At 34.4% G+C, this 25,195-nt stretch overlaps 2 protein-coding genes across 5 annotated transcripts in view; one reads left to right on the top strand and one right to left on the bottom strand.

The window, feature by feature from the left end:
- Window positions 1-25,195, bottom strand: part of LOC114343993 (alpha-tocopherol transfer protein-like) — a 391,725-nt gene that overhangs the window by 205,352 nt on the left and 161,178 nt on the right. The window lies entirely within an intron of this gene.
- LOC114338438 (uncharacterized) overlaps window positions 1-25,195 on the top strand; it is a 127,144-nt gene that overhangs the window by 35,017 nt on the left and 66,932 nt on the right. Inside the window, exons 5-9 of one of the 2 annotated variants that reach the window (XM_050645574.1) lie at window positions 5,320-5,400; window positions 8,425-8,688; window positions 13,274-13,477; window positions 19,018-19,206; window positions 22,631-25,092. In XM_050645574.1, coding sequence (XP_050501531.1) covers window positions 5,320-5,400; window positions 8,425-8,688; window positions 13,274-13,477; window positions 19,018-19,206; window positions 22,631-25,092 — 3,200 coding nt within the window. The remainder of the gene's footprint in view (window positions 1-5,319; window positions 5,401-8,424; window positions 8,689-13,273; window positions 13,478-19,017; window positions 19,207-22,630; window positions 25,093-25,195) is intronic. The other variant, XM_050645575.1, reaches the window with a different exon arrangement.

A 25,195-nucleotide genomic window follows, 5' to 3' on the forward strand; every position in this document is an offset into this window, starting at 1 on the left:
CTTGTCTTCCAACTTTGTATAAATTGATCACATCCTGTGTAACCCGGCGTATCTACCAACACTGTGCTCTAAACGATATCATAGAGCCTCAACAGAAAGGATGCGCTAAGGGTTCCATGGGTTGCAAAGAACAGCTTATCATCGACTCAGTCATTTCTAACCAGGCATTAACTAAAAAAAGGAACCTGTTTACTGCTTTTATTGACTATAAAAAGGCCTTTGATTCAGTACCGCATGAATGGCTAATAGATATTTTGAAAATATACAAAGTTGATGATAACATAGTGACCTTTTTAAGGCATATAATGAGAGATTGGAAGACTAAAATTCACCTCCAAATACCTGGTGAAAAAAAATATTGAAACCGAAAATATCGCAATCAACCGGGGCCTGTTTCAAGGAGACTCGTTGAGTCCACTGTGGTTCTGCTTAGCTTTGAACCCCCTTTCCCAGCTATTAAACTCCACTGACTCAGGTTTTAGCATTAAGAGCAATAATACTGTAGTAGCGAAGCTCAATCATCTGTTGTATATGGATGATTTGAAATTAATGGCTTCCACTCGAGAACATCTAGAAGAGATGCTAAAAACTGTAGAAACATTCTCTAATGATATTAGTATGCAGTTCGGTCTAGACAAGTGCCGTGTTTTGAATATAGTCAGAGGAAAGGTACAGCCCGGTGGATTCGATATGCAAAATGGCCAGAACATCGAGGCCATGGGCGATAACGATATGTACAAATATCTTGGAGTAAAGCAGGCGCGGAAAATTGACCATAAGCAAATGAAAACTGAGATAACTACTGAGTTTATAAGAAGGGTAAAACAGCTGCTTCGTTCACAGCTTAACAGTAAAAATTTGTTTAAGGCACTGAACACCTACGCTTGTTCCGCGCTTAGCTATTCATTTGGTATTGTTAAGTGGACAAAAACGGATATAGAAAATCTTCAGCGAAAAGTAAGAACGCACCTCACAAAGGCACAAAAACACCACCCTAAAAGTGCAGTAGAACGAACGACATTACCCCGGTATTTAGGAGGAAGAGGACTTATGGATATAGGTGAGCAATTAGATAAACAGATTGCTAATTTAAGAACTTATTTTCAGATGCAGGCTGAGACATCTACTCTACACCGCGCAATTTGCGCAGTAGATGACACAACACCGATCAAACTGAGGGAACCAGAAATGCGCATAAACCACCTTACTAAGGACGAAAAACTGCGCACCTGGATGGGTAAACCTCTGCACGGGCGACATCCCAATGAAGTTAGCCAAGACTATGTCGACAATACAGCGTCGAACTATTGGTTGACATCAGGAAAGATGTTCCCTGAAACGGAGGGTTCATTACTGGCCATTCAGGATCAGGTTATACCAACCAGAAATTACCTGAAATATATCGTCAAAGACCCTCAGGTTCAAAACGACAGATGCCGATATGGATGTCAAGCCCAAGAAACCATCCAACATATTACAGGAGGCTGCCAGGCATTTGCTGCAACTGAATACAAGGAACGGCATGACGCAGTGGGAAAAATCCTTCATCAAGAGATAGCTAACAAGCTGGGACTTCTCCAAACGGACCATCTCCCATATTATCAATACGTTCCTGAGAGTATGCTTGAGGATGGCAACTACAAGCTATACTGGGACCGCAGTGTGCTCACAGACCAAACAGTGGCACATAATAGACCAGATCTCGTACTAGTTAATAAATTAACAAGACAAACAACACTAATTGATGTGGCGATACCTAACAACAATAATCTACGTAGTAAATTTACTGAAAAGATCGCCAAGTATAGAGATCTGGAAATTCAAATACGGAGACAATGGAGAATGCAAAGTACCCAGACGATACCTATTGTTATGTCTACTACTGGAGTCATTCCGAAGACCCTCCTCGAAAGCATAAAAAAGCTGGGTCTCAATGAACATATTTATAAGACCATGCAGAAAGCTGTACTACTTGCGACGGCCAGAAGTGTAAGAAAATTTTTGGGAGATACACCTGCATTCCAAGTCACCTAGGGCTCGATAACACGGAAAGAGTCCCACCAGAGCTCAATCCTTTTGATACCGTAGGTATCTGGGATGAGTCAATTTTCCCCTCAGAGGGAGTGTGAGCCGTATGGCTAAATCTGGATAATAATAATAATAACAATAATAATAGGCTAAATCTGGATAGGCATACCTGAGAGTATGCTTGAGGATGGCAACTACAAGCTATACTGGGACCGCACTGTGCTCACAGACCAAACAGTGGCACATAATAGACCAGATCTCGTACTAGTTAATAAATTAACAAGACAAACAACACTAATTGATGTGGCGATACCTAACAACAATAATCTACGTAGTAAATTCACTGAAAAGATCGCCAAGTACAGAGATCTAGAAATTCAAATACGAAGGCAATGGAGAATGCAAAGTACCCAGACGATACCTATTGTTATGTCTACTACTGGAGTCATTCCGAAGAACCTCCTCGAAAGCATAAAAAGGCTGGGTCTAAATGAACATCTTTACAAGACCATGCAGAAAGCTGTACTACTCGCAACGGCCAGATGTGTACGAAAGTTTTTGGGAGATACACCTGCATACCAAGTCACATAGGGCTCGATAACACGGAAAGAGTCCCACCAGAGCTCAATCCTTTTGATACCGTAGGTATCTGGGATGAGTCAATTTTCCCCTTAGAGGGAGTGTGAGCCGTATGGCTAAATCTGGATAATAATAATATAAAAGAAAACAAAACAAACAAAATAATTAGAAAAATATACATAAAAAATAAATAATAATAAAAATACATAAACAAAATCCTTAGGCATTTACTAACACACTATTTTTGTATTGTATACAAATTATTGTTACTCAATGTACCACGTATATAAATGTAAGTAAGCAATGGTTGATAAAACTATAAGAGAACATGACTGGCCTTTTGGCTATGCCAGTGCCAAAAAAAAAATAAACATATTGTTATAGGTTTCGAGCTTACTGCTCTATAATCACTAAATATATATTTCTTAAGATTCTTTTTTAACATATTTTATATTATACATAGTGGTAGGGGAGCACAAGCGGGGATTTTTGCAGTTACTCGAGCACGTCAGATTATCATATGGGGAGAAACCGTGTACCCTGTAAATGTACCCCTACCATATATTGGGTCTTAATAGAGGGGAGTTCGTTAAGAGGGGTCCGAAAAAAAAATTCATTCTTAGAAAAACTCGAAATCGTTAAGTACATGCAGAACAGTTTATATTTAAAAAATCTGACGGTTTAAGCGAGGCGTAAGGAAATGGGTGAGTCACAAAGTGTCACTAGAAAAAAGCGAATATTTTGAGAAATAAACGTAAGATCGGAAAATTAAAAATTACGTTTTCAATATTTTTTAAAAATTTATCGAATGAACCCATACACGATCCCCCACAGAGATGGGTGGGGAGTAAATTTAAAATTTTAAACAGGAACCCCACGATATTTCGTGAAATGAACATCAGATCGAAACACTGCAAAATACACGTATTCAATATTTTTGAAAAATTTATCGAATGACACCAAACATGAATAGGCAGACTAATAATTAGACTGCCTATTAATTAATAAATGTCTAGACAAATTGCATATCTGTAATTTACAGAAAATTAAGTAGATCCCTTAAGTAGATTACTGAAAAATACAGTAGATCCCGTAGAAAATAATATTAATTTTAATTTTCCCTTTTTAGTAGGCTCCCAGCTCCTCCTTCACTTACCACGACTAGTCATCAATTGAACCACATTTTTAAAAATTCGTGTAAAATACCAGATTTTCTAATATGTAAAATGATTTTTTGTACGTGGATTTTTGGGAAAAAATTATTTTTTCAAAAATTGTTTAAACAAATTATTTGTTTAAACAATTTTTGAAAAAATAATTTTTTCCCAAAAATCCATGTTTTTAATCATACTTACTATCATTATTAATCATAGAAACAGTTAAGGTATACTTTAATAAATAATTTATCTTCAATAAATAATTATCTAATATAAAAATAATTTATCTATTAAAGCGTACTTTAACTTTTTCTATGATCATTAATGATACTACGATTAAAAAAATTGATTTTTGGAAAAAAATTATTTTTTCAAGAATTGTTTAAACAAAGTAAACAGTTTATTAATTAATAAATTTATAAACCAATTTCATATTTGCAATGTACGTAGAAATTACATACTAATTAAAAAAAGATCAAAATCTATTCAGTTGATCCGGAAATACAGAAAATTGTATTAGTTTGAAATTGCTTTTTCGGTATTTGAACTCAGTGGATTTGTAGGTTCCCCTTATGTAGAGGGTGCTGTGAAGGTTCAATCTTTGTGCAAATTTTTTATCAAAAAATACAAATCCCATTCTTTAAAAAGTCGGCATTTTGAAACTTTTTTAAGTTCTATAAATTTAAATTTTGTAATTTTATATCAACTATTTAGTTTTTTAATTGGGTGCAAACGATTGAAAAGATCGCGTTTTTTGCACTAAATTGTTAATAATTAAAAAGCGGACGCGAACTCTAGCCAAGAAACAGCTTTTTCCTGTAGGTCTACAATAACTAAAAAATTAATCAGCTACCTGGATCTTTGAGTGTCCTGTAGTGATGTTGATTATAGTTACTTTCGAGTATTCGTTACAAACCGTTACTTTTGTATAAAGTAATCATTTATAGTATTCGTTACTTTGATTACTTTTGTATTTGAGTACCGGTAATCATATCGAGAATCGTATTTCTCAGTAGGTAGGTATTTTGTATATATATTCCGATATAGCAACGACCTTCACCGATCTGTTTAAGGGATAAAAATGATTTGATTAGGTACTATGATTACTTTTGTATTTGAGTACTGGTAATCATATCGAGAATCGTATTTCTCAGTAGGTCCCCACACCTTTAAAACGCTTCATACCGATAACGATATTTGATAACACTCGTAAAATACCGGTCCCGTCCGTTACTCGCTCTGGTACGATTGGTACGAAGTAATCAGAGTAATCATAGTAACGATTTGCCTGTCTGTACAGTAATCGTTACTTTCGGTATTCGTAAGTAACGAGTACTTTGTAACGAATAAATACTTTTTCAACATCTCTAGTGTCCTGAGAAAATCCTTATTTCTCTGGACTAGTAGTAGAACATAAGAATTTAATCCAACAAAAAATAGAACACCATACAATTTTATGAGAAGAAAATTACAAGAATTACAAGAACAAAAATAACGTAAAAATTCTATGAACTGCTTTATTATGATATTTTCTATATATTTTATCATATTTTAGGTCAATTACCATCGGTGGAAGTATGGACAACGCAAAGACCAGATTCTATATTTGAAGGTAAAACTACAAGAAATACATCAGGTGAGAAAATAAATATTTATAATTATGGACATATCCCACTTTTGGGGAAACAATGACATAAGTGCACACTTTTTACAAATTGAGTTATCATCACTACGGTGTTCCTAACACTCGTCTTTGTCTGAAGTCAGAATTGTAATTCTTCTATTGTATTTCCGTTTTACATGCCATCTTGGTGCAACAAAGTCAGTTGTGAGTTGTGCATTACATAACATTAATATAAAATGTTAGAAATTTAGGCCTGGTTTAGCAAGGCTAGTTAATGGCCTGGAGAGTTAATTAATAGCAAGCTGAAAATTTGTTAATAGGTTAAAGGTGTCTAGTCGTACACACTTTGATGTATGGGAACACTGGAACAGGGGAAGTTTTAATTGTGGAACAGGTTAAAAATTTGGAACGTACTTTTGGACAGAACTTTCAATTGATTTGTTATCCTTTCATTAAACTCTCATGCAAAAATCATACTGATATTAATCACCAACAGGGCATTTTAATAAGTCCGATACACGGAACATGACATGGCAGGAATTATGTTTGGTGATAAACAGTAGTCTGATTTTTGCACGAGAGTTTAAAGAAAGGGTAACAAATCAATTGGAAGTTCCGTCCGACAAAATACATGGGACGTTTTCGTAGTCTGACGTTCCAAATTTTTAACCTGTTCCGCAATTAAAACTTTCCATGTTCCAGTGTTCCCGTAAGTACATCAAAGTTTGTCCGAGTAGACACCGTTAAGCTATTAACAAATATTCAGCTTGCTATTAATCAACTTTTGTTTGGTACGCGCGATCCAGGCCTAATTATGAAATCTTTAGCTAAACGATGACATATTTGCAAATTTTGTGCATATTTGCAAATTTTCTCCCCGCCTAGGCAGCTTTAAGCGACAGCACACATCCTTACATGACACCATTTTCAATTTCTCGTCTCATCTGATACTTCATTTTACTTCTTTAGTAAAGCTTTCTGATTCTAATAGAAGCTGCTAATAATTTGGATGCCTTCGTATCCAAATTTTTTTTTTGAGTTTTTAGATAAATCTGTGCCTAATTTTATCAAGAGCTTTGCTGCAATCTAATGCCTCCTCTACACATCGGCAGACGCGTCCGCGGACGGAATCTGCGTATGCATCCGCAGATGTGTAGATGGGGTAATTTGATCGTTTGTTGTTTATATATTACGTCGGCGGACGCGTCTGCGAAATATCAGATTCTTGTCGGTTTTCCTAGCACAGATCAAAAGGTTTCGGTGCGCACGCCCGATGCTTCTCCACACATCTGACCTCTGACCTCTACGACGCAGTCTGCCTTAGTTTTCGCAGTGAATTCAAAGTAGATATTGCGTCACCCGAGAATTAACACAGACTGAACGATTTACAGATGTGTACCAACAGATGTGTGGTCAGCTCGTGATGACGCATCGGCAGATGCATCCGCAGATGCGTCTGCTGATAGAGGAGGCATAAGAAAGATAGGTATACTGATTGATTGACCTCCATGCATATATTTGTATGGGTATCTTTACAGCAAATAGTGATTATATCAATATTTTTAGTGTATGACTCATTAAACTGATTGTTCGATAATCTTAGCATTCTTTTGCATTTGATTTCATGGCCAATGTTTTAAAAGTAGATGTCAGCCAATATTAAGGAATAATTCCTGTATTGTATGTTGTTTTATATAAATGAATCAAGACCCGAATGTTCTCCAATATTAGTTTTACTATCTCTACTGGTATTTTGTCGGGACCTGCTGACTTATTGTTTTTTGTTAGTTTTCTGGCGTAGTTTTTACCAGAAAATAAATTTAAGTTAACTTTAAGGTACGTATAGATAAGCGCGCCGAACACTTCGCGCTGTGTGTGCGCTACGCGTTCGTGGCGGGTTTGTTAGATTAGTACGCGTTAGTACGTGTTTTCAAGTGGCACACAAACGGTGCGCACACGATCCATCTTCAGTCGGCGCCAAGAACGCAGGGCGCGTATCTATACACACCTTTACACACGTCTCAATCATTATTATTAGTTACAGATATTGGGACCGTGCAAGTTCGGTAAAGCGACACCTATTTCTACGCTCTGCAACTTTCTTCGCACTTTTAATTATATTGGCCAATTATATTAGTCCTGGTTTATTACTGGATAATTGTCAAGGCCATAGTCCAAAAAAATAAGATTCAGGTTATATTATTAAAACGTAAACAATTGTACGTAGTAAATAAAATTAGTTATTAAAATGCAGTACTGCAAGCAAAATACAATTAATTAAATTTACCTTTATATAATAATTGCATATCATATCAATATTGTGGAGCAACATATAATTTTTCTTACCATATGAAATGTACGTCAATTTGACAATTTCAATTGACAATATGAATTTATTTAAGAATGTTGCAATATTTCTCCGCTATTTGCGCACGATCGTTTCTCAATTCCCTTCCAAGTAATTGCACACCACGAATATGTATATTAAATTTGTTGCATTATTGTTATTAATTATTTATATGGGAAATAAGCCACAATTAAAATGAAAAAAATAATTTTATTAACGTTTCGACGCCCAAATCGGGTGCCGTTGTCAAAATACAAAATATTACTAAATAAACAAAAATGTTGTTGCTAGGCAAAAAAATTCTTCTAATAATTTATTTAATCTGACTCATTTATATTGGCAATTTAGACATATATTATACATTTTAAAGTAGAAGACTTTAAAATGATATTGCCAATATTTATGAGTTGCGTTCCTGGGACGACTTACTGAAAGATAGTTCATTCGATTACATGAAATCAACCCCAACTCAAGAATATCCGTCACAAAAAAATTATAGCATGTGATCTGTCTTTAAAAAGACAACCAAATGCAACGACAGTAAAATTCTCGCGTCAGAGACTTCATAGTAAATCACAAGGGAAAACCAGGAAATTATTGTTATTATCGCATTATTTAATATTGTTATTATTGCATTATTGTTATTATCGCATCTTGTTGATTTATACTAATATAAATATAATTTCTAGGAATTATAAACAACCTGGAAGTTGAGATAAACAAAAAGATGGAAATCCTTTCTTTAAAAAAATCAGATAAAGAAAATCAATTGTCTACTGCTCTAAGACAAAAGAAAGGCCCTATTATAATTCAGGTAGTCAAAAAACAGACAGCTCTTAAACAAACGCCAAACGAAAAATCTGGCTACACATTGAATATGGTATCAAGTTATCAAAACACTCCTAATTCAAAATCTTTAAAAGGACAACGAAAGTCAAAAAAGTCGAAGAAACGTAAGTATTTAATATTGAATTTATCGGAATCAATAAAACTAGATACTGGAACAATCGTTAATTTTTTTAATGGCATATACATTAGTCAGTGCAATAGATTTTAACGGAGTCATTTAACGCTTCTCGTCTAGGCGTCTATCAAAAATACTGAGCCACGGATAAGGTGTTATACCATTTAGGATAAACAAATAATGCAAATCTAAACTTCTACACTACTATGAAAAACTCCATGCTCGCGTTAAAACCTTATAGAACCGTGCATGTGTCTGTCAAGAAATCTATAATGAAATTGTATATTTGTTGTGAGCCTGTAGCCAGCAGACTCTGGATATTGAATGGTGCATACAAATTAAATTTGATTAAATTTTTATTGGGGGATTTGAATGCTGTTGAAACTTCACCGCAGGAGAGTACATTTAAATATGTGGTCAAGATCACCAAGTTTTCCGCAATGTTTGCAAATATCGTCTTCAACCAATCAAACCTTTTTTCGTCAAAGTTCTATATCCAAATATACAGTGTAACTTACAGTCGTTCATACTAATGTAACGAATGCTCATTTTACATATTACAATTATTATGAAATTGTTCATTATAAAACATTGTATATGACGTAGTCAAGTACAGTGTTTTCGAGTGTTTAAATAAATCCAGTGGTTGGATATCATATTATATCATCATATTTACTCTATCTAGAGCTTTTTTGAAGAGTTCTTTAGAACTGCATTTAAACCAGTCCCATACATTTTTCAACCATGCTCTTCTGCTTCATGCTTCTTCTTCCTATGCTCCTTCTTAATCTTATCTTTCATTATTGCTGTCCCTTCATTACGGGTCCTCAGATATTGTAACTTTATTATTTATATTTTGTTCATTATTTCGTATTCTATGCCCATTTTTCGCAATAACTCCGTGTCCATTTTATGCTGTATCCAGTATTCTTGTAACACAACATTTCAAATGACCGTAGCTTATATATGCGTTCTTGCTTCAGTGTTCAACTTTCCTGTCTATATTGTAGAATCGAAAACACGTAACACCTCAGAACTCCAACTCTCATTTCTAATCTAAAGTCTTTATTGCAGCGAAATACTCGTATTTTCATTTTTACAAAAGCATTTTTTCCTATTTCTATCCTGACCCTTATTTCTGTTATTTAGTCATTCTTTTCTGAAATCAGGTTTCCAGGTGTTTGTATTTATCAACCCTTTCTATCGGCACATCTTCCAAATATATGTTTGTTTGTGTATTTTTGTTTTTTGCTGTTATCATATACACACAACCAAACTTAGATGGAATCATCTGATATTTCTTATTATTTCGTGCGAATTTAAAAAAAAAAACGAACAAACGAAGTCAAACAATATTTAATTTAAAGCAATTTAATAACAAATACATGACAATTAAATAAAACAATAAGGTATTTAAAAAAATTGATTTATTGACTCTTAGTTGTTTTAAAGCCAATAGCATGCAAAATTTCAATGTAAAACGAATAATGTTTAAATTGTTTTTATTTATTTTTTTTTGTTTTTTTTTGATAGTCAGTGTTATCACCACTAGTCCTTATGCACGCTTCAGTTTGCGTGGGCACGCTCCTAATCAAATTATCAACATTTTGTTGTGGTAGGTTGCTCCATTATTCAAGAGCAGCTTGTACTAGCCGTGCGGAGTTTTGTGGATTATCCCGGCGAGCTCCAATGTTTCTCTTAAGCATATCCCACAGATACTCTATAGGGTTAAGCTCGGGTGAGCAAGCAGGCCACTCCAAACAAGGGATACCTTCTGCTTCAATGATGTCTCTAGTCACTCTAAGGGTATGTGGAGGTCCATTATCATGCATGAAAATTAAATTTTCTCCTGTTGTCGCTTTCCAGAGCCTAATTACAGGTTATCAACATATAGGTTTGGATCCCGCGTATGAAAAAAAGTTGATTAATAGCAAGCTGAAAATTTGTTAATAGCTTAAGAGTGTCTAGTCGGATAAACTTTTATATATGGGAACACTGGAACAGGGGCAGTTTTAATTGTGGAACAGGTTAAAAATTTGGAACGGTCAGACCACGAAAACGGCACATTTATTTTGTCCGACAGAACAGACTTAAACTCTCCGAACAGAGATTAAACTCTCATGCAAAAATCAGACTGCTATTTATCACCAAATGGGCGTTTTAATGAGTGGAACATGTAGAATATGTCAAGTGACAGGAATTATGACAGGTGCTAAATAGCAGTCTGATTTTTGCATGAGAGTTTAATCTTTGTTCGGAGAGTTTAAGTCTATTCTGTCGTACAAAATAAATGTGCCGTTTTCGTGGTCTGACCGTTCCAAATTTTTAACCTGTTCCACAATTAAAACTGCCCCTGTTCCGGTGTTCCCATATATCAAAGTTTATCAGACTAGACACCCTTAAGCTATTAACAAATTTTCAGCTTGCTATTAATCAACTTTTTTTTCATACGCGGGATCCAGACCTAATACTTGTGAGCAGTTAAAGTTGATTGGATGAAAATTAAAGGAGTTTTTTTACGGATCACAATTCCTCTCCAGAACATTACACTTCCCCTTTTATATTTGTGAACCTATCTGACAGTTTTCGTTTTTGCTTGTTTTCTTCTACCTCTAAGTACACGATTTATCGGGTCATCTGATTTTACACAAATCCTGGCTTTTCCTGGAAATATTACATTTTGTCAATTCACAATGTTCCGGTTTTGGTGGTGAAGACACCAATTTATGCGATCAATCTTGTGCTGCCTGGATAACTCGGGAACCCCTAACTGTCTTCTGCTGCATACTTCTTCACACGAATTCTTCTTCTTATCCTTTCAACTGAAACACTTACACTTGTAGCTTCCAAAAGCTGCCTTTGGAGCTTCTTCTTCTTCTTAGGGTGCCTGTCCGTTCCGAACGTTGGCGATCATTCTGGCTATGATGACTTTGTTAGTTGCTATACGGAATAGTTGTGTTGAGGTACGTAACATTTAAGGAGCCTTATTTTTGTTTTTAGAGTGATGTCATGGCTCTTGAACACAGAGCTCATAGTCAAGAATGCACTCTTTGCCTTTCCGATGCGACATTTATGCCCGATTTCACCAACGATGCCTAAACAGTTGCCTTATTAAGTAATTCTTATCGATAGGCACTTTCTAAGTCTATACTTAAGAACAATAGCGTTTCACAACTAAAAGAACTGCTTATCTAGGAAATTCTTTGCTAGGTATTAATTCGGGTACGTTTGAACTATTTTTGATAAATAAAAAGAAGAATCAGATGACATGACATTACTTTTTGGATTATTTGTCATTATTGTTTGTTTGTCAAGTTGGTTTTATTCAGTTTTGTACTGTTTAGTTATTTTATTTAGTAGTTAGTTATTTGTGAATTAAGTTTGTTAAGTTTTGTATGTTATTTGTACAGGGAAATGGAGGAAAAGAAAAGAGTTGTAAATTTCACATAGGTATGACGAAAAATTAAAGTTAGTTGAATTGTCATTAATGAAATCATTTTAAAATAAATAATATGTTGAACATTGCTTCTTTTATTATTAATTTTTAATGACACACTTTTAGTGATATCATGAATGTGTTTTTGAAACACAACACTAGTTTGTTAGGTAGTAGGTAGACTACATAATTTTGTCAATAGACCTGTAAAAAACTTTTTTTTCTATATATTATTTTCTATATTTTCCAACACATAATATATTATTAATATGTATAAAAGAAAATACACAATTACAACTAATATACCTAATATTACAGAATAACAGAAAAATTAAGGTAAAAAGCAAATTATTGACAAACGTCACAAGTACATTAGTCAAAATTGTAAAAAAATAACCTGACTGTAAACGATAAGTATTACCTAAAGTTTAGGGAGATCGAAAAACGTATCCTACCGTAAGGTAATGCTTCAGCGGTTTAGACAATTCTTATCGTATAATGAAATCCGTTTTAGAGTTAGGAAGTACCTAAACCCACTTAGGTAATTCTTAAATATATAGGTATCGTTGGTGAAATCGGGCATTAATCTCTTGAGTACTGTCCCACGACTCCTTTGGAGCTGCAGGTGAGAAATTGTTGAGTGTCTTTCAGCTGATTGGACAATTAAACGATCGTGGCGATCCGTTATTACTTTTTGGCAACTTTCCCTTGCTTTATTTTTGAACTTTCCTAGTTCCTGTTAGGTACCTTAAATAAGTTTTGGACAGAATCTCACTCTGAGAATATTACTTGCTCCTCAAAACCAATAATCTTTCCCCGTTGTAAGTTATATAACCCCACATGAGGCATATTTTCGTTTTTGGGCGCAAAAGTTAGTTTATTTATTTTCTTTCAATTTGCAACTCAAGCAAATAACCTATACCGTACCGAGCTGCACTATCTGACTGTCTTATCGATTTGTTTATTTTCAATAAAAACCTTTGTTCCTCGCAACAATAACACGTTTTTTCAAAAGAAATAAATATTGCTTTGAAATACATGTTGATTCCATATGTTTGGTTGTGTGTATTTACATTATTACCGATCACGCTAGTGTTACGATATCACTGCTTCCATTTAGAAATATTTTGGATTTTAGGACCATCACAGAATAAGAAATCTACTAGTGTGATTCAAGAAAAAACGAATAATAACTCGAATAATAACCCGAAGACTATTACAAGAACAAGTGTCCTGGAAAACTGCCGAGGCATTTTTAATACTTTATATAGAAAAATCAAAGGTCCTCAGAAAAGAAATGCTGGATCGTTTCATTTGGAACCGCCGAACATGATTTTTAAAGGTAAGGTTTAAAATTAATAAATAATTTTATAAGTTTAAAAATATTTTTTATAATTGAAAATATTATAATTAATATTATAAAGAAAGATTCGTGAAATACTATTTATACTTCTTCTTATTTACGTGCCATCTCCACGACGAACGTTGGCAATCATCATGGTTATTCTAATTTTGACACTACAGCCCGAAAGAGTTCAGTTGAGCTGCATTCAATCCATTCTCTGAGGTTTCTCAGCCAGGACATTTTTTTCTACCTACGCTGCGCCTTCTTTGAATATTTCCCTTCTTCTTCTTCTTTTTCTTCTTCTTCGTCTTCTTCTTCTTCTTCTTCGTGCGATTAGGATTACTCCTGTTTGTCTGTCTCTTATACCTGTTAATATTTTGAATTTTGCATCGTCCTCGTATACTTCTGTTGCTTTGTCTGTCTTAATCATATGCCCGCTATTGATATTAATATGTACATTCATTTCTATATTGTTGATTTGTTGTTTCGTCTTTTATCGCTCCTTGTCTCCGCTGCATATGTTAGGATAGGTCTTACTGTTGTCGTAGTCGTGTATACTTTTATTTTGCTTTCCGTGGTCAGATATTTGTTTCTCCATATGGTTTCTCGGAGGCAACCTGTAATATTTCCCTGCATTATTCATTTTAGGAATTCATATCTGTCACCACGTGTTATATGACCCAGATATTGTAGTTTCCTTAATTTGATGGAATCCAGTATCTTTCAGATGCTTCCAATCTGTTGAGACATTGTTTATTAAGAGTACATATAATAAATAACAAATAAATAAATATGGAGTTTATTCGTAGCAAATCAATTGTACCTACATAACAAAATAAACTCAGTTTCTCACTGAAGTTGTAGGTACAACTTGTGCGTGAGAGTTGAATTTTGATTGTATTAAACACTATTTAATTTTAAAATTTACAAAAAGGAATCACATAAATAAAGTCTTTTTCGTTCATTGGTCTCCAAATTTGGGCTCCTGTTCTTACTAATGTAGTTACGTTTAGATGTTATTAATCGGTCCTACAAAAATATCTCATAAAATTCGGGAAAGTATGGTAAAACATTTCCTATGGGACTCTTCTGGCGGGACTTCGTTTTCTAAGAGAATTATCATTACTTTTTGAATGTTTTTATCCATTTTTACAATTTAAATACTTATATGTGACATGTCAAATAAGTCATTTTTGACAATTTCTATAGGTATATGTCTCCAAAACATACAAAAGAACAGAAAATAACAGTATTAATTTTCTTAAGATTTAGGCTGAGGTCTCTACTACATAACATTTGTTTCATAGCATTGAATGCACTTCTATCCTTTGCTCTTTCTAACTCTGATTTCTTTGGTATAATCGTCTGTTTCATTAATGTTTGTCCCTAAATAGTTATAATTCTGAATTCGTTCTGTCGTCTTATTATTTATGTGTAGATTGATTGATGTTTCTAATATTTTTATTTGATATAACTATAAATTTTGTTTTCTTTATGTCTAGTGACAGAACAAATTATTCAGTCGTTGCAACAACCTTATCTAAAATTCTTTGTAGATCTGTAATATTTTCTGTAATTTCACATAGGCCATTTATTTTTATGCCTTCTGCTTCATTTTCTAGTGCTTTTTGAATATATCCTCTGAGTATGCATTAAACAGTGATGACGACAAGACACAGCCCTGTCACCTCTTTTAATTTTTATTTTATTAGTATTTAAATTATTTATTCTTATGACAGCTTCTTGTTTATAATACAGATTATTTATTTTATTATTCTTATATCCGATATTGTGTCGATGTTCTTTTTTCTTAGTAGTTTTGTTAACGGATTATACTTCACCCTATCGAATACCTTGTTAAAATCTAGGAAGAAGACATAGATGTCCTGGTTTAGATACTTCTAAACATCTCTGTATTAGCACATTTACTGCATATAATGCTTCTCTGATTCCTTGAGCATTTCTAAATCCGAATTGAGTTTGTCCAATGTCTTGTCCTAACTTTTGAAACTAGGACAAATAATCCCGGAAAAAATCCCCACAAATTATCCCTGGACAAAAAATCCCCGGACAAAAATCCCCGGACAAATAATCCCCGGACAAAGAATCACCACAAAAAATCCTGGACAAATAATCCCCACAATTTTTTTTGGACAAAATATCCCCACAAAAAATCCCGGACAAAAAATCCCCAAGAAATATTTGCTGTCAAATAGTTCTCTAAAAGTTTTCCTGAAATTTTAACAAATTTAGAATTCCAATTCCATGCTGAAAACTTTATTTGTGTTATATTTTTGTAAACTTTATTTGTTTATAAATGACAAAAAGTGTGAGTTTTTTTCAAAAATCGTGGAAAATATGGGGAATGAGCTAAGGCTCCGTTTTCATGACAGGAGCTTTGACAGGCGATTACAACTACATACATTTTACTTGAGACCGTTCACATGCCAACGCGCGTCTTAACGACCTAAAACGCGCGTTAGCATGTGAACGGTCTTCAGTAAAATGTATGTAGTTGTAATCGCGCGTTATCAAAACGCGCTACATGAAAACGGGGCCTTAGTTTATTCCCCATATCTTCCACGATTTTTGAAAACACTCACAGTCTTTTGTCATGTGAAATTTGAAGTTCTCAGCATGGAATTGGAATTCAAAATTTGTTAAAATTTCGGGAAAACTTTTAGATAACTATTCGGCAGAAAATATTTCTTGGGGATTTTTTGTCCGGGATTTTTTGTGGGGATATTTTGTCCAAAAAAATTTGTGGGGATTATTTGTCGGGATTTCTTGTGGGGATTTTTTGTCCGGGGATTATTTGTCCGGGGATTTTTTGTCCGGGGATTTTTTGTCCAGGGATAATTTGTGGGGATCTTTTGTACGGGATTATTTGTCCGGGGATTATTTGTCCGGACCCCGGTAACATACCTGTTCTGTATCTGATATTTAAATAAGGCGACAATAACATGTATGTATATTGCAATCGGCTATAAGTTGCAATATTTTGTCGGTATTTCGTTTGATCCTACAGTTTTCCCAGTTTTGATTTCTTTAATTGTGTGTTTTACTTCACTTTCTGTCATTTCTTGTCCAGTCTCTTTAACAAAATATTCGTTATGTACTGTTTCGTTTATCGTTAAACAGCTGTTGCAATATATTTTGCTCATACCATCAATTTGTTTTCTGTATCCATTACTATGTCTCCCTTTTCATCAACTAGTATATTCTGTTTGTATTCTGGTTTTGTAGTTAATTCTTTTATTTTCCTTAGTACACTAATGCTACCATGTTTGGACAATATACCATAAAATTGCCATTTTATCTAGCTTTCTCGAACTGTCCCTTGTAGCTTGTTTTTTATGATCGTTCTTAATATGCAGATCAAGGTGAAGATTGTCCGAATTTTGAGACATCATTTTTAAAATACACATAATTAATAAACGTTTTGTTTTTGTTAATAAAAAATTCTTCTAAAAACTTAATTTTATCTAACTTAGGGTCGGTTTCACCAACAACAAATAAATCAAAGAAGAGTTATTCATCGAATAGAATTTATTAGTCAATTATATTTTTATTGGGTTTCAAATACAATTTTGATTTTGATATTTTAAGTTAAACTAATGATTTTTTGTTATAGATATTTAAAGCGAGAATAACTTTTCAATTTATTCGAAGAGTAAATACTTATTTGATAAATAAATAAATAAATTGCTATGACATTAGTGAAACGTAGATGTGTCAGTTATTGGTCGAATAGCTTTATGCATCGTATAAACTAATTTTGTCATTGGCGAAACCGGGAATTATTCATATTGACAATTCAGACATTATTATATTTATATACATTAAGGTAGAAATGGTTTTTTCAATATTTTTAAGTTTAATTCATGGGATGACCTTTTTGGAAAATTAATTACATGAAATCAAATTTAACTTAAAAATATCTGTCAGAAAAATCATAGCATGTGATTTGTCTTTAAGAAGGTATCTACCTTAAAATGCAGAATATATGTATTTATGTATGTCTGAAAACTGAAAATCGAAACGTTAAAATAAGGGAAAGTGGGGGAATGGTGCGCACTTAAGCAGAAATCGATTCTGTTGTAAATTCTTTAAATCTATCATAACGGCTAGTATGTTACAGTAAGCTCTAATTATTCTACTTTTAATATTTAAAATAGGTTTTAGAGAAATACAAAGTACTAAAGCATAATATTAAAAAACGAAAGAAGTGAATTTGCGCACGAGTCCCCATCCGTGAGGGTAATCATGCGCACCGATTGGTAAATGGTGCGCACTGAATGTTTTTATAAAATTCTTTCAATATTGTTCTTTTCTGTTTTTCAGCAAATACAACATGTCCCTAGGTGCAGCTGGTTTTCTGGTGGTGGAATGAAACTTAATTTATTTTATTGTATAATTTGTCTTCATCAATAATATCTGACAAATCAGTGTCTGTTACATCAGACTACTCAAAGTGTTAGCTCTTTCTTCACTCTCTTTTTGTTTTGTTTGCCCTCAAGTTTTTTTCTGTCTGGCGAGATATCTAGCGATTTTTTAACAAATCATTTTTGAACAGTTGCCTTTCTTGCTGCTTTCTGTTCCTCCTTTCTCTTGAGATTCACGTCCCTTAATAATCTTTTTTCTTGGCGTTCTCCAATTTTATGTTTATTGGTGAGCTTGTAAGATTTTTCGATTTCTTTCAATTTCTGGTTTAACTCGTAATAGATCAACATGAGTGGAATATAATTCTCTCCAGCACTCACGCAATAAACGGCCATGATAGTTCTTCCACTATCAACAAACAGAGCCTACATTTGTAGCTTCTCTAGGTACATAAACCTGTTCATCTTTTTCTTGAAGTCGATCTTGAATGTCGAAAGCTCTTATCGTTTCCCTTATTTTTTGCCGGCATTTCTAATTGCACACAGAGGATTTTGTAAATATTCGTTAGTATATGTAAGAATTATAGATTTTCTGGAAAGGAAAATGGTTACTTTATTATTTACCACTTCATTGTTTGTGGGGGAATCATGCGCAATCCTGCGCACTATTACCCCCCTTTACGCCTTAAATAGCAAACGTCATCACAAACAAAAAAATACTAAACCATATAAACCAACACATGCACCAAAATGAATGGAAAACAACATGATTTAAATCAATCGTAAGCTCAAAGCAACTTAATAAAACCTACGAACTTAGCGTCTTAATTTTTGAAGCAGAAAAACTAAAAGAATTCTTGCGATTTTCAATAATCGAATATCACGAAGATAATGGCGTCAACCGTTCACGAGATCATCCAAAAGGTGTAGGACTTGTTGAGTTCTTAAAATCACCCACGGAATTTGAAATACAATGTAGCGCACGATTACCCGCTGCGCACCATTCCCTCACTTTCCCTTAAACTTATTTTAAAGTAAAATTAAGTCTAATTCCCGGTGAAAATAGCAAATTATTTATTATATCTTTTTTCTTTTTTAATTACCATTTAACATAGGAGTATATAATAAAAACTAAAGAATATTTCTTTATTTTAGATACAGTTTATCCTAAAACTCCTCTATCCCAAAGAAATCCCAAAAGTAAAGTCAGCATATTATTGAAAGATAAATATCCATGGAACAGCGCTCAACTAGACGAAACTTTTTTGTTGCCGAAAGATCATCGTGAAACAGCCAAAAGGATGTTTTCTGCAAAGACGAAGAAAAACCCGTATTATCCAAAAGGTTTGAACTATTACTCTGTTTATAGTCAGCGTAAAAATGAAAAATCATAGTCAGTTTTTTTAACGAGCTCGTCTTTGGTTAAATAACAACTTTTGGCAGGTATCACTTTGCCCTATACATATGAGAATTTTTTTTGTATTTTTTATAACTATAATAAAAAATGTTATGATTTCTGTATTAGATTTATACAAACATTCTTTGTATTCTTACAGTGCCAATTAGTTTGAAATAAGTATCGTTTTATGAGGACCTTTCGTTCTATTTCAAAGTTTCAGAACCGTATTTGGTGTCATGTTAACAGCTGTTAACAGTAGACTCTCAGTATCTACAGTTCATACGCTCCAGTTTTGTAATATCTAACAAAATGGTACCGCGCTAGAGTGATATCTTGCGGGAGTCGGACTCCCTCTTTTTTGTCTCGCTCCCTCTTTTTTGTCCGACAAAAAAATTTATTTAATTTTAACGTATGATCTTTTGATTAAAATTAAAAATTATAGTTTTGCAATATCAAAACATAACAGCTCTAGAGCGGCAGGTTTAGGTATTATGCGTGCGGAAACGCACGTACAATACCAATCCAACTCTGAACATTTTCAGAAAAAGGTAATTTTGCTCACACTAAGCATTTAAAACAATTTTTAAAACTTCTGTAATCATTTTCAAAAAAGCACGGTGTACTGGGGACTAAATTGAAATGCAATCGCCGATTTTTTCATCTCCGTAATAGATTCTCCATTGAACGTCGATTTGTATACATATTGGGGGCAAAAGGGTACCTCACATCGCTTCATAGCTTTGTATCAAGCTTTAGTTCACATTTCACGTCCGCTACCGAAGAGAATTCTTTCTCGTTATTTCATACAGATGTCGTACCTAGAGTACTGAATTCAGTTCTATTTATAAAACTACCTAAGCGACGTTGTGTTACCGACGTGCCTTAGCCCGAGAACCAATAACCACACGCCGGTGAGCATCGCCCCGCCTCCAACCCAATTCTAAATTCCCATTGGCCTACGACTTGGAAATCCCGGATCCAAAGCTAAAACGCGGGAAAACCGTTGATTCCCAAATCAGGCATATTAAAACTTTAAGAGTGCGGAAACGCATTTTAGTCTAGTCTACTAGGCATATTAGTCTACACCGGCACCTCCTAGAGTCACCAGCACTCTGGGAGACCCGCAAGCTGGGACTCTGCGCCCTCTTCCTTCCCATACTTTGCAGGTGGCTTTACTACCTCAATCTGGTGTTTTATTTTTTAAATTATTTTCCCAGATAATTAAATATTTATGTCCAGTTGCACCAACAAATAAACAATTGATTTTTTGATTTGGATTGCCCATTTATAAGAATTGTCAAAAAACTGCCAATTAAAAACAGAAATTTTGCCGATTCTCCCGAAAAATATTAAATTTTTTATCATCAAATATAATAATGGAACACTTTCCTTTTCTTTCGAAAAAGGTTAAAACTTACTTTTTTTGGAGAATCGTTAAAATTTCTGTTTTTAATTTGACAGTTTTTTGACAATTAAATTTTAAAATAAACGGGCAATCCAAATAAATAGTTTATTTGCTGGTGTAACTGGACATTAGTAATGTAAAGAAACGCCTGGTTTTTCTCAAATCCAGCACACCACTATCATCGAAAATCCATATCTAAAATGGAAAGAGCGGACGATGAAAATACGTCGCGTCCAGCCGTATTTCCTGACGAGACAGTAAGGTGCCCGACTTAGTGGATGAACCCACCACATGACCAGCCACACTAAAGGCGAACCAGTAAATCCAACTGGTGTTGGATTGAAGACAGCAGGGATAGCCACCGGATGTTAGAAGTTCCATATCTAACAGCCGGCCATCGAGAACTCCTGCGGAGTCTATCTAACTCCTTCGGTATACCACATGTCCCGACGAGCCAGACTTCTCCGAAGTTGGAAGTTGGAAGTAGTTACGGAGGTCCCCGGAGTAGTCCAGTCCCTGACTACCCTATCGAGATGTGGTTCGAAATAGCACGTAGGTCCAAGTACACTACGAAACAAACACCGAGGACATACCAGATGGGAACCGATGACCTAGGAGAGAAAGAACTCGCTGGGGTAACCTACCGAGGATGGCATCTGCAGGAGAAGGAGATGAGGTCCACACCATCGACGACCTCAGGAAGCTGTCTCCGTAAGTACCAGTGTTTTTGTGGTGTGTTGTGCCCTTCTCAAACTTTTGAACTTTTCGTAGTTTTTATTTCTAACATTATTTTTCTAACTTGTCTTTTTTAAGGTTTTTTTTAATAAATTTATTCCAACCACAGAATCTTCCAGAGGAGGAGGCATGTTACCGAAGTGCCATAGTCCAAGTACCAATAAGCACACGCCGGTGCACATCGCCCCTTTTCTAACCCAATTATAAATAATTCCCATTGGCCTACGACTTGGAAATCCCAGAGACAACGCTAAAACGCAACTATAAAAACCGGCGATTCCCAAGTCAGGCATCTAAGTCTACATGGGCACCTCCTAGAGTCACCTGCTTTCTAGGAGGCCCGCCAGCTGGGGTTCTGCGACCTCTATATTCCCAGACTCTACGGCTGGTTTTACTACATCAACATGATATTTTATTTTTTAAATTATTTTCGCAAATAATTAAATACTTAGTAATGTAACGAAACGGCTGGCTTTTCTCAAAGCCAGTACACCACTACCATCTTAAATCCATATCTAAAATGATGAGAGCGGACGATGGAAATACGGCGCTCCAATGGTATTTCCTGACGAGACCATAATTGCATTTCTTTTTAGTTCGAAAACTTCATCTGGTGCTCCTGATGAGTTTTGATATTAAACTAAACACATCGTGTAGTGTACCTACTGGTGGTGTTCAAAATATATATTGAAATGCAACCGCAGATTCCATCATCTTACGACATTCTCCGTAATAGACGAAGTAGATAGCATTGAACGTCGATTTGTAGAGTTTTTATAAAGAATGACTTTTTTCGTAAAATTAATAATAAACAGTTATAATAACTATTGTGATAATGAAATTGATCTTGGGTAGGTACGTATCCGTAATTTGAGAACGATTTTCAAAACTTTTTTTCAATTAGAAGAACGTAATTGCATATTACATATAACATAATTTTCAACTTTTCTTAACAATTTTTGATATTGTGAACTATGTATAGGTATATACTATTATACTCTTGAGCGAATTTTTTTTACGTACCTCGTATACAATTGATAACATGTGATAATATATTATAATAATTGCATCTTAGTTTTTAGACCATGTAAAACTTTTATGAAGAATTTTTTTGGTAAAATTAATATTAAAAATGTTTTCCATGTGGTTTCAACTTAGTGGCACATATTGTACATGTTTTATGAATAATAAAACAGTTATGTCAATACTAATGGTAGTTTTTTTTTTAGATTTCAGCTACTCTACCAACTCTTCGAGCAAAGATAAATCCACATCTAATAAAGTAAAATATCCATGGAACCTAGCCACGGATCAAATAGAAAGCCATAAGTCGTCCCGAATAGTTTATTGCAATCCTAACAATATTAGTGCAACGGAACCAGATCTACCTAAAATGGATTATATAGAGCAAAAAAGTCCTTTGGTTGTCTGTAGAGCTTTAGAAAATGCGTCTTATAGAAAGGATAATAATTATCACAAAAACACATCAAATAAAAAACCAGAAATACCATCTCTTCCATTTAGTGCTTGTACCAATAACGTCATAATTGACAAAGATATTCCAAATCCTCCAGCAAGCACCTGCAAAAGTAATTTCACAAAAAATTTGTGCGTGCAATTGCCAACATCGCAGTGTTGCGTGAAGAATACTATTAAACAACAAAATTTGGAAAACGGAGAAACTGCCAAAATAAAAATACCAGATCCCCCATTAAGTACTTGTACCAAAAATGTTACCCAGACTAATCAGAGCGTTCATGAAAATAACATTATGAACCTTCTAGACGACTGCAAAAATCTTTGTAAAAGTACTTGCACGAAAAATGCTTTTGTCCAAATCCAGCAAGACTCCGATAAAAAGGATATTCAAAATGTATTGAACACTTGCAAAAGTATTCCCAAAACCACTGGAATGAAGGAACCAACTATTAAAATAGAAATACCAGATCCTCCATCAAGTACTTGTACCAAAAGTGTCGTTAGTCAGATAAAACAAGAATCCGATAAAAAAGATATGCTAAGTATATTAGACGCATGTAAAACTGTGACCAAAAGCACTGGAATAAAAGAACCCACTATTAAATTAGAAATACCAGATCCCCCATCAAGTACTTGTACCAAAACTGTCGTGAGCCAGATAAATGATACATGTAAAAGTATTCCCAAAACGTCTGGAATAGAAGAGCTGGCTATTAAAATAGAAATACCAGATCCTCCATCAAGTATTTGCACCAAAAGTGTCGTTGGTCAAAAAGAACCAACTGCTAAATTAGAAATACCAGATCCCCCGTCAAGTACTTGTACCAAAAATGTCGTGAGCCAGATAAATGAGACATGTAAAAGTATTACCAAAACGTCTCCAATAGAAGAGCTTGCTAGTAAAATAGAAATACCAGATCCTCCATCGAGTACTTGCACCAAAAATGTCGTCGGTCAAAAAGAACCAACTGTTAAATTAGAAATACCAGATCCCCCATCAAGTACTTGTACCAAAAGTGTCGTGAGCCAGATAAATGATACATGTAATAAAAGTATTCCCAAAACTTCTGGAATAGAAGAGCTTGCTAGCAAAATAGAAATACCAGATCCTCCATCAAGTACTTGCACCAAAAGTGTCGTTGGTCAAAAAGAATCAACTGCTAAATTAGAAATACCAGATCCCCCGTCAAGTACTTGTACCAAAAATGTCGTGAGCCAGATAAATGATACATGTAAAAGTATTACCAAAACGTCTGCAATAGAAGAGCTTGCTAGTAAAATAGAAATACCAGATCCTCCATCGAGTACTTGCACCAAAAATATCGTTGGTCAAAAAGAACCAACTGCTAAATTAGAAATACCAGATCTCCCATCAAGTACTTGTACCAAAAATGCCGTGAACCAGATCAATGATACATGTAAAAGTATTCCCAAAACGTCTGGAATAGAAGAGCTTGCTAGTAAAATAGAAATACCAGATCCTCCATCAAGCACTTGCACCAAAAATGTCGTTGGTCCAAAAGAACCAAATATTAAATTAGAAATACCAGATCCCCCATCAAGTACTTGTGCCAAAAGTGCCGTGAGCCAGATCAATGATTCATGTAAAAGTATTCCCAAAACGTCTGGAATAGAAGAGCTTACTAGTACTTGCACCAAAAATGACGTTGCTCAAAAAGAACCAACTGCTAAAATAGAAATACCAGATCCTCCATCAAGTACCTGTAGCAAAAGTGTTGTTGGCCAGGTAAAACAAAATTTGAATAAGACGGATGTTCTAGATGTACTGGACACATGTAAAACTGCAACCGAAAGTACTGTAAGAAAGGAGACATCTATTAAAATAGAAATACCAGATCCCCCATCAAGTACTTGTACAAAAAGTGTTGTTGATCAGGTAAAGCAATATTCTGATAAGAAAGATATTGTAAACAAAATAGACAAATGCAAAACGGTTCCCTCAAACAATGTAACGAAAGAGGCATCTGATAAAATAGAAATACCAGATCCCCCATCAAGCACATGTAACAAAAGTGCCAGTAATCGGCCGAAAATTACATGTACCAATCAATCAGACATTGGTATCGAAAATGCGAATGGTCCCTATCGTTCCAAACAGCAACTTTGTAACGAGCCAAGAACTGATGAATATTCAAGTGGTCCCTATCGTTCCATACAGCAAGTTTGTAAAAGAACTAGAAGTTCTTCAAAGGTAGGTTATGAGTACTAGGTAAAAGAAGTAACTTACTTTTATCATTGGTATCATATTCACATTGTGTTATTGTCTTATTCCTTATTAATGTTTTTATAATTAA

The sequence above is a fragment of the Diabrotica virgifera genome, chromosome 3 (assembly GCF_917563875.1).
Source record: "Diabrotica virgifera virgifera chromosome 3, PGI_DIABVI_V3a".
NCBI classification, from domain to species: domain Eukaryota; kingdom Metazoa; phylum Arthropoda; class Insecta; order Coleoptera; family Chrysomelidae; genus Diabrotica; species Diabrotica virgifera.